Genomic DNA, 10,261 nt, shown 5'->3' with positions numbered 1-10,261 from the left:
TTATGATGTGACTTCCAAGTATGGTATTGGATGGTACCTAGACATTGATTCCCAAACTATTTAGGAGCTATTCCTTAGACGACCAAAGTGTTTGCGACACATGGCACTTTCTCAAAATAAAGGGACAATATGTCACTCTAGGATTGGCTTATAAACAAATTTAATATAATGGGAAATGTAATAAAAAAATAATAAATAATTCTCACAAATTAACTAGACATACACAAATTCATAATAATTCTATTTAAAAATATCAATAAATTTAATCACTGTTATAAATTATTATTAATTTTAAATAGAATTATTATAAATTTGAATAAAATTATTATGAATTTACGTTAATTTATAATGATTATTTGTAAAACTTATTAATATAAAGCGGAGTCAAATTAAGGTTTAAATGATAATTAAATTGAGTAACATTAGGAAGAAATTGGAATGCAAATCTAAGAATCGTCACTGCGATCCGCTGTTTAGTTATTAATTTTAGACAACTTAATATTTATTTATTTATTTATTTATATAAGAGAATAGATTCCTCCATACCGCTGACTCCTCTTCCACTGCAATGCTAATTTATACTTTTTGTAGCACATTTGGTGGGTGAGGCAAAATACCCTTTTTGCCCCTAAAAGAATTAAATTATCTCAAGGAAGTTGTGGTTAACTAATCAAGCCATCAAAATCCCTTATTTAACATTTAAATCTCCACAACTTAAAAGCTCCTAAAATAGTTAAACCTAAGCTTAATTAATCAACTCACTACCCTAGCTACTAATCAAAGTGTGATCTTAATACCATCATGACACGTGTCCACATAAAATTTTCAAAAACCACATAAATGTCTTACTCTAAAAGACAAAAAGAATGTTCACTTATAATGTGAACTAGCAGTTGAAAGAAGAATACACAACTAATATTATATAAAATAAAACAAAAATGCTATTTTAACATTGAGAAGTAATATTTGTTGTGACATTTTTGTGTTAATATATTGTATATATTTATATTAATTAAATACATATTATAATATATTAATAAAAAAATATTACACTAAATATCACTCATAAGTGTTCAATTGATATTTTTATAAGTAATAATCATATAATTTCAAGATATTCTAACTGTGTTTACGCAATTGACACAATCTTTTATCATCCAATCACACCCACGTAACAGCTAACACATTATAACTTGGTTCAAGATTCGTTAAAATTTATTAAACTCTCTTAAAATTTATAATTTGAGTTATTTAATTTATTTTTATTAAAAACTCTATTTTATATTATTTTTTAACAACAGAAACTATATTTACAGGCAAGAAAAATAAAATAATCATGATATCTTAATTAATATTAAATAATTACGTACAATTTTATTATTAAATTTAATTAAAAATAAAATTATCAAACTTAGTCTTTTAAGTGAAGAAAAATGGTGTCAAGTGATAACTTAAGAGAGAGAGAGAGAGACAAATATAGCTGTATTTAGAATTTAAGATTTAAAGGGTTTAGGGTATTAAATCATGATGGAAGTGTAAATTTAATAAAAGGCGAATAATGTAACAAAATTTAAGTGCATTTGTTTAATTATCCCATTCCCATAAAAAAAATGAGAGAGAAATGACACCACACATGTGACAGTCACCCAAGCATATGACGGCCGCAGAGCTAAATGGTGGCCCCGACCCATTTTGCAGGCTGAGACCCGCCTCTCCCCGCCGTTCCCTGCTCCGGTGACGGAAGAACCCTGAAAGCCCAGCCGTGCGGGTAGAAAAATATTATGTCCGTATGATTGTAATTGAGCATCATTCACATCATAATACTGGTCAAGTTTGCCGCAAGAGATCAGCCCCGAAATCATCCAGTTTTTGGTTCGATTCGGAGCCTTCCCAGTTTTCGGTTCTCGTGCTCTGAGCTTTCTTTGGTTCTCGGTGAGAATTTTGGACACCCATCACGCGATTGGGTTTGATTTTGCTTTGCTTTGTCGACAGAGCAGAATTTGGATTGCACGTCGTTTGTTACTCTTAATCTCAAAAACCCGATGGCTTGCCAGTGCATTAGGGTACCCCTTTCTCACTCTTTTATCTGCGTGCATGTTCATGACGATTGATGTGTTATTACGAGTAAGTATTTGGCGCTTATGCAACCATTGAATTTGGGAGCTGAAATTTTGGTGCTTTGCTATCTTTGAGTTTATTAGTGTTAGAATGATCGCTGTAGATGTTCTTTGATGGTTTGGAGCACTGAGATGCTCCTGAAACCATAATTCTTGAGTTTTTTATTTTTTTATTTTTTAGCTTTTGATTTACTTGTGATGGGAATGGTCAAAAGGTGCCAATTTCTGGAAGCCTCCGCAGCAGAAAGATACTTAGGAGGAAGTTGCTTTATATGTGTTTACTGAGAATCAAACTCACTAGATGCTTTAGTTAGAAAAGGAGTCATTTGATTTCAAGGGAAACAAACAAAAACCTATAAGGTTTTTAATGTTTTAGGAAGATTATAGTCCTAACCCTTATTAGCTTTAATCAGCAGGAGAAAATCACCTTCCAACTGAATATCAAATAGTCCCCGAGTCCCTGGCAAATTACATTGCCTTCAAAGGCTGCCATAGCATTGATATGTTCAAATATCAATCATGAATGGAGTTCTTTTTTTTTTCTAACATATCCATTGCTCACATAGGAAAATCCTGAGCAGACCTTATTACATGAAATGGAACTCTCCCCCTATAGGAGCCAGCAAAAAGACAACCCTTTTGTCAATGTAAAATAGACTCTGCTTCTTCACGGCAATGCTTGCAGTTGTTGTCATCACTAATCTTCCTCCTATTTAAATTTGATTTAACTAGGACAGTTTCATTTGCCAAAAGTTTCACTTTGTTTAGTACCTGCAGGGAGAATCCAGAAATTGGAAACATGACATGACACGACATATGTATGAATGTGGCCATGAGGGTCACATGCTGACTCACTTGGTTAAAGTTGTTCCAAGGTGCAGATGGGTTTTGGTAATGATAGTTTTGGTGTTTCCCAAATTGGGGGAATTTTGGAAATTTGGAATATTTCCCTCTTCTTTCTGCAGTAATAAAGAGTTCTTTAGAAAACTCTTGCAATATATTGAGGATTAGCTAGTTGAAGAAAAAGTAGTTAAACTGTAAGGCTATGAAGAAGGCACCAATTGATGATTTTTTAAGATATGTACATTGCAAATTGCCTGCAGCTTCTTCAGAGTGACTTCTATTATTTAAGGAGACAATGGAAGAATTGTGAGTTTATAGCACAGTAGTCTATTATCTTAGTTATGTTGTAGTCATACTAACTGTGTCTATAGTAAGAGTTCATATTTTTCTGGCGTAAATCATGTGCCCATATCTGCCTTCAGTATTTGGATTTTGTTCAATATCAGTTCTAATAAAGTTCATATCAATAATTAAAGTATGGTTCTTTGTGGATAGACATTGGTGTTCTTTTCTTATAAAAACCGAGGCCGATTTATATTACAAGATAAGCTGAGTACCAAAAATTGTTTGACACACTAATTTATACTTGAAGGTCTTTCAAAAATAAATAAACTATTAGGCTATTGTAGTTGTACCAATTAGGATTTATTTTTTATTAAATATCAAATAGACCCTTGTTTTCTACTTTATTGCCAATGTAATTGGTGCTATATTGTTGTAGATGTTCCATGAAAATTCTTGTGTAGTCTATTGTATCCTTTCACTGTCAGAAAGTGCCGTATAACGCAAGTCCATTTTGTCATACTCATAATGGAGTAGCAATGGTCACACACAAGTTAGGTAAAGTTTACAACCATGTCCTTGTAATGATTATCTGCCTTATGTGGAACACTATGTTTTTATCTGCTAATGCTTCAAATTTCAATTTCATTAAGCTCTGAGGGTTTATTTTAGGACATAAATAGAGTAGATTGGTTGGAAGTAAGCGGGCAGAGAAACACCTTCAGGAATCATGATAGACGCCAAGCATGGCATAGGATCTCTGGAAACAAGGGGAGAGCTACAGAAGTCTCCTAAGAGAGAAAGAGGAAGAGTGGTGGTAGGGAGGTTGGAGCTTGGTAAAGGGCACAATGGAGGTCCTTTTTCAACAAAGATCCAAGGACCGTAATACTACTTGTAACCACACAACCAGCTGAAAACTATAATTATGAGTAATGACCTTCTCCCAAAGGCCATCACTGTCCATAGAACACCTCCAAAACCAGTTAACCAGGAGGGCTTTATTGAAAAGTTAAAGCCTCCAAATTGCAAGGCTACCCCTGAAACAACCAATTAAAACCTCTGCAAATTCAATGGCATTTAAACTTCTCCAGTACCCTACAGGAAAGCCATCTGAAACTTCTCAAATACTGTTAGCCACAGACATATGTTGGTAAACAGAGAGGTGACATTTTCTTAGGCAAAAGAAAAAATAGAAAGGTGACATATGTAGGGAGAATTTAGAAGGTGCAATTTGATTATATAGCCCTACTTAGGGAGATGGGCCCTCATTTAATAGGTGAACCTCTTCTCAAGTCTGTTGAATACATTCTCAACATCCTCAGCTTTGAAGGACAACCCCAAGGAAGAATCCAAATCTATCCCTTAAACCTGCCAACATTTTAGGATTAGCCACCCCTTTCCTCTTCCTTTGCAATTATCTATCTCGGTCTTAGCTAAATTGATCCAAAGCTTTAAAACTGCCTCAAAGCACAGTAATCCACACCGTAAAATCCTATGCCTTTGGTACTCTTGGAGATAATTTTTAATTATAATTCCAATGAAAGTCTTTTTGTGTTCGTATTTCAATTTTTTCCTCCTGTATCACTTTTTTTGTTTCCAATCTTTGAAGAAGCAGTACTTTGATTTACCTTTCTTCATGCTGTAGCTTTGAAGTATTACCCTCATAGAGTGTAAGCCTGGTTGACTGAATACATGTGCTGATTGGTCCAAGTGTGGAAAAAATGGAAGCACGCCCTGCTTTATCTATTCAAAGATCAAGTGCAGGACAATTGAGCAATATTGGAGCTTCTGGAGCTCTATCATCATCCTTGCCCGTTCTCCCCCCTGGGTTGGAAGAGAAATGTCAAAAGTTGCCCAACTCCCAACAGGTTTCTATGGAGAGGGAACTTAATGCAAGCCCTTTGGCTCTTCATACTTCTTTACCCTCCAACAGTGGGGTTGTTGGTCCAATGTTTTCATCTACGCCAGGATTCTCAAACAGTCTTCATTTTTCTTCCATTGGACCTTCTGAAAGGCATTTGGGAAAGTCTCCTTTTATTTCTCAGTCATTAAATGGTGGGGCATCAATGCCGCTAAATCTTTGTGATTCTAGGATGCTCCAATCTACAGCACCTAGCAGCAATGATTCCTGGTGTACAGATCCCCTTCCAAATTTCTTGGACTATCATGTAAATAGTCCTATTCAGAATAGTCAGACAGGTAACAGCAACAGTGTTGGCTGTAGAATGCCAGCCGAAGACCCTAGTAAACGGAATAACTGGCAGGACTGGGCAGACCAGCTAATTAATGATGATGATTCCTTGACATCTAACTGGAACGAAATTTTTGCTGATAGCAATGTTGAATGCCCAGGACCAAAGGTCAGTGCCTTCCTACCATGAACACAAGATTGTTAAGATATCATTTCACTTTCTTACTTCCTTTTGAGTTCCTTATTTTTCAAGTTCTTAACTTTTCCTTTTTGCCACCATAGATGGCATATCATCTGGAAAAACCATTAACAAGTTTTTCAGCACCACATCCTCAAGCACTACAGCAGATTCCAGCTTCATCTGGTGAGTCTTGTGCTGCTCCTAACTCCACATCCTCAGCAAGTGGTCCGCCAACCAAACCACGCATGCGTTGGACTCCGGAACTTCATGAGGCCTTTGTTGAAGCAGTCAATAAGCTTGGTGGTAGTGAAAGTGTGTAGCTTTTCTCACCTTTACCCTTCTTAGCCTCATTGGGCACATGTCTATATCGGCAAGCATTTGTACTAACCTGTTCATCTGAATTACAGAAGCTACTCCTAAGGGCGTATTGAAGCTAATGAAAGTTGAAAGTTTGACAATCTACCATGTGAAGAGCCACTTGCAGGTAGGTGCCTTTATTTTTTTATCTTAATGTTAATTTGCCATAGATTTTGGCTTCTTGTTTTTGCTTGATTCAATCACAAGATATATTTTCTTCTGACTACAGAAATATAGAACAGCAAGATATAGACCAGAGTCAAGAGAAGGTAAATAAGAATATCCTCCTGATACTCCTCTTTGTGTACTTAGTTATGTTCTATCAGCCTTGTTCTGTGCACCTGCAATTCCTTTTCTTCAATGAGTTGTGTACAACCTCAATTAAGATGTGTGCTTCTTTAGAGAGCACAGCATGATGTGAATGAATCATCAAGTCCAGCCTAAAACAGAATAGAAGTATAATACCTTTGCTTTTCAGAAGAGTAAATTTGGAATAAATGATCAATTTTTGCATGCTTCAGCTATGACGTTGGTCAAGGTTGTTTAAACTACTTCTTTTGTCTGTTACTGGTTTCTTATGTGAAAAACTTTATATCCCTATCCTCTGCCTACCTCTCTGTTAGTTCCTTTTTGCAGCTATAAGGTGTTCAATCTTCAAACTCTATTGCCTTTGAATTATTAACTGTATAAGTGCCTGTTTATAATATCCATGACCTTTTTGGTTCACTTCTAGTTTCTAGAGCTGCCTATTGGCAGAAAAAAAGTTTTTGTGATTCTTCTTCTTCTTTTTTATCCAAGTTAACTTTCTATTTCTGGAAGTTGCTCTGTCATGTAGATTCTAATAAGCTAACTTCTTATACTAATCAAAAAGAGAAGAAAAGAAGAGAAAAAAGAATTTGTTATGTTGTATTTCTGTTGATCATGGTCTATATTATTGGTATTCATTTCTAGCACACTCAAGTCCTTGCCTCCCACACAGATGATTGCTATTTCTTTTTTGGGTTTCAAATTTTGATCTCTTAATCTTTTCTTTTCTTTTTTTTTTTTTTTTTTTGGGGGGGGGGGGGGGGGGGAGGGGGTGGGTCTTTCTTTGCTTCATTGTACTGCATCCTACTGTTAGGGGCCCTTAATATGGGAAGTTTAAGAATATCGCTAGCAGCTTAAAAAGCTTGTCTATTGTGTGACAGTGTAAGAATGAAGTAGTAGCTTATAAAGCTCGTCTCTATTTTGCTTTGCAGGATCCTCAGAGAAAAAGTTGACTCCTATTGACGAATTGACGTCTCTGGACTTAAAAACGTATGTTGGTTGGCTTGGAGGAATCTTTACATATTAATAATGCAAAACATCCATTTCTTCTTTTACAATAAGAGATTGCTTTCAAGTCTCTGAAAGCATTTGCTTGTTGAATGTTTGTTGTGGTTCTTTTGTGTTTCAAATACTTCACTTATTTTTGCTTTCATATTAACTTTTAACATGCTTTTATCTAAGTAGTAATCAGTACATGTCAATCTAGAATGAAAATATTTCTCGTGAGTTATTAATGATGACTAAGAGGTAGCATACAATTTTCCGTGGATACGAATGTGTGCATGGTCTGCAACTTTTACTAGTTAGGCGGTCCATCTTGATGTCATATGCCTACAAATTTGCAATTTCTGTTGTCATTGGTATTTTTAAGTTATATCAATAATTTCATGATGAATTTCTGTGTAATCCTGGTACTAAATGATTTATCATATTTGAATCATTTAGCACAAAAGAGGGAGGGAGGGAAGAAAAATGATTATGATATTCTCTCAAGTCTTGAAATATCAATATTATGAATATTTTGCATGAAGATGGGAAAAAGATAAGTGATTATCATATTCTCTCAAGTCTTGAAATATCAACATTATGAATATTTTTCATCTCACTCCTGCATTTGAAATGAAAATTTGATGCTTAGAGGTTTACCTCAGCCAACCCATAGCCAAGTCACCGAGGATGATGAGCCTTCTAGCTAAATCTTTCTTTTACCACAAGTTCAACTGTTTCACTTGTTGAGTTGACTGTTTGTTTACTCCTTTCATACTAGAAATAATTAAGTCTAAATGGCAAAAATGGCTTTAGATTGGGAACATACAAGAAAAACTGGTACTCTGTTTGACTTGTAGCGATGTGGAACCATATGCATCTGTATTATTTTGCAATTTTGTTTGTATGATCTTGGAAAAATTGCTCCTTTTTAATGTGCTGTAGCTTCTAACTCTTGATGATTGGCTTCTAGATAAATTTTTATGTTGTACCTTACATATCAGTTGCTGGATTGCCATTATTCTGAGATCTAGCTTTTGTGTGAGCAGGAGTATTGATATCACTGAAGCATTACGCTTACAGATGGAAGTCCAGAAGCGCCTCCATGAGCAGTTAGAGGTATGGATTTGTTTCTCAAAATGGGTTTCGTTTTTTTTTTTTTTTGCTCATGGGTTTCATTTTGTTTTATTACTCAATTTTCATCCTCGTCACAGTTTACCAGAAATGGAACTTCTGAATTTTTGATTGTTCTCTATTTAAATGCTACCGCCTGGTTGTATCATTTTGTTGCATGCCTAAAGCACCAGTTGTTCAAGCTGAATAGAAAATGATTTTAGACTTTTTACCCGGCAAAATAATAAACAAATAAATAATCATTTGGACTTACCTAAAATACCATAGACTTGCTGTTCAAATTCCACTGCTTACTGTGTGGAATATGGTTTGCTGTAATCCTCATCTATTGTTGATAAATATTGAACATCATTGCTGCAGATTCAAAGAAATTTACAGCTGCGAATAGAAGAGCAAGGGAAGTACCTCCAGATGATGTTTGAGAAGCAATACAAAGCAGGCGACAAGCTTAAGACCTCATCAGAAGTCCTGGAAAACCCTTGTTGCAACACGGCGCATGCAATCCCGGGCTCCCCTTCCAAAAATGACTCAGGAACCACACAGTTGGATGAAAGAGAGAATCAAAATGCCAGAGCTGATGTCACCACAGCATCGATCCAAGTTTCTCGGAAGTTGGGAGAAAAACAAAAGGTGCCTGACAGTGAAGATTCTGAGGAACTCGAGGCAAATGCCGGCGGGGCTAGTTCCCAACCCTCAAAGCGCGCAAAAGCAGATGAATAATTCATCCAAGTGTCTGATAGGAGAATACTGATACTTGAAAAAATCTGGCTCTCTGAGTAGGATAGCCATAAATCTGAACCCCATTAAAGAGCTTTGGAACCCTGATGTCCAGATTTGCTCATTTCTTTTAGTTGAATTGTCATTATGAGCAAGGATGAATTAAGTAGAATTTCAAGTGGAGAAATGAATCGAACTTGTGTGTGTCCCAGAGTAGTATTTTACACGGTTAGCAAATAGGTATGCTTTTGTTTTTCCTTTCTAAGGATGTTGAATGTGAATGACAAGTATTGTTTGTCTTACTCAATACTGGAAGGACAGTATCTTTGTTACAGGATGATCTTTGTCAAGTGCAGAGCATTTCTGGGAATATTGAATGCCCATGAACTTTAAGCTTTCCCATTCTAATATGGACACAGCAGCAACTCACTGTTATGGTTATACTGAGATTAATTAGCATCAAAAGATGTTCCAATGATATCCATTTTCTGCCCATGAACCCCAGATTTATAGTCAGACATGCATCTCCATGTTGTCAATGAGCCCCAACAAAAGAAATCTCGCCCATCTCAAGACTTACTAGAGAGAATATATAATCCCTAAAAAAAAATTATTTAAATATATAGATATATGTACGTGGTAGCATGAAAGATACAGTTCAAGTGCAATTGCAATTATGATATAAAGGATAAAAGGTGACTCAGACACTGCTCAAATACATTCTGCTTTTCTTTATCTTATAAAACACAAATGGGAGGGTGCATTTAATACGATATAGATAGAATTGTTTTACAATTAAAAAATAAAAAGAAAGAAAGAAGAAGAAAAATTAAAGAAGGCAGGCAGGTGGTCTATCCTATTTGGTCACCTAAACACATGTACAGGTTCTAGAAGAGAGGTAAGTCTCTGTCAATAGAAACAATGTTTCTCATAAGCTGTTATTATGTTTCTATCATTCAAAGTTATGTTTTGCTATTTATGTTATTATTTAATCAGAAATGACTTTTGAAGTTTATATTTTGCAACATTAAATTGTCTTGATATTTATGTGTTGAATGTGTGCATCGGTAGCTGCAAGATTGCTGATATGGATGCTGACATGGCTAGCAGAGGTGGCTGCATGTAAAACTGAGGCTGCAAGCTCAT

At 35.4% G+C, this 10,261-nt stretch overlaps 1 protein-coding gene across 3 annotated transcripts; it reads left to right on the top strand.

Moving 5' to 3' along the window:
• Positions 1-1,621: 1,621 nt before the first annotated feature.
• On the top strand, positions 1,622-9,517 carry LOC127797900 (protein PHOSPHATE STARVATION RESPONSE 1). 3 transcript variants are annotated; one of them, XM_052331096.1, is made up of 8 exons: positions 1,622-1,932; positions 4,888-5,602; positions 5,716-5,926; positions 6,022-6,098; positions 6,201-6,240; positions 7,210-7,267; positions 8,314-8,383; positions 8,759-9,517. In XM_052331096.1, the coding sequence occupies exons 2-8, from the start codon at positions 4,964-4,966 to the stop codon at positions 9,116-9,118; spliced, it is 1,455 nt and encodes a 484-aa protein (XP_052187056.1). In that variant the 5' UTR covers positions 1,622-1,932; positions 4,888-4,963; the 3' UTR covers positions 9,119-9,517. The 3 variants fall into 3 exon arrangements, with proteins under 3 accessions (XP_052187056.1, XP_052187054.1, XP_052187055.1); XM_052331094.1 differs by having other exon boundaries at positions 1,622-2,063; XM_052331095.1 differs by having other exon boundaries at positions 1,622-2,124.
• Positions 9,518-10,261: the final 744 nt, after the last annotated feature.

The sequence above is a fragment of the Diospyros lotus genome, chromosome 3 (genome assembly GCF_014633365.1).
Source record: "Diospyros lotus cultivar Yz01 chromosome 3, ASM1463336v1, whole genome shotgun sequence".
Taxonomy (NCBI): domain Eukaryota; kingdom Viridiplantae; phylum Streptophyta; class Magnoliopsida; order Ericales; family Ebenaceae; genus Diospyros; species Diospyros lotus.
Note: the sequence above shows the minus strand (reverse complement) of the source record. Positions and strands in the feature narration are given on the sequence as shown.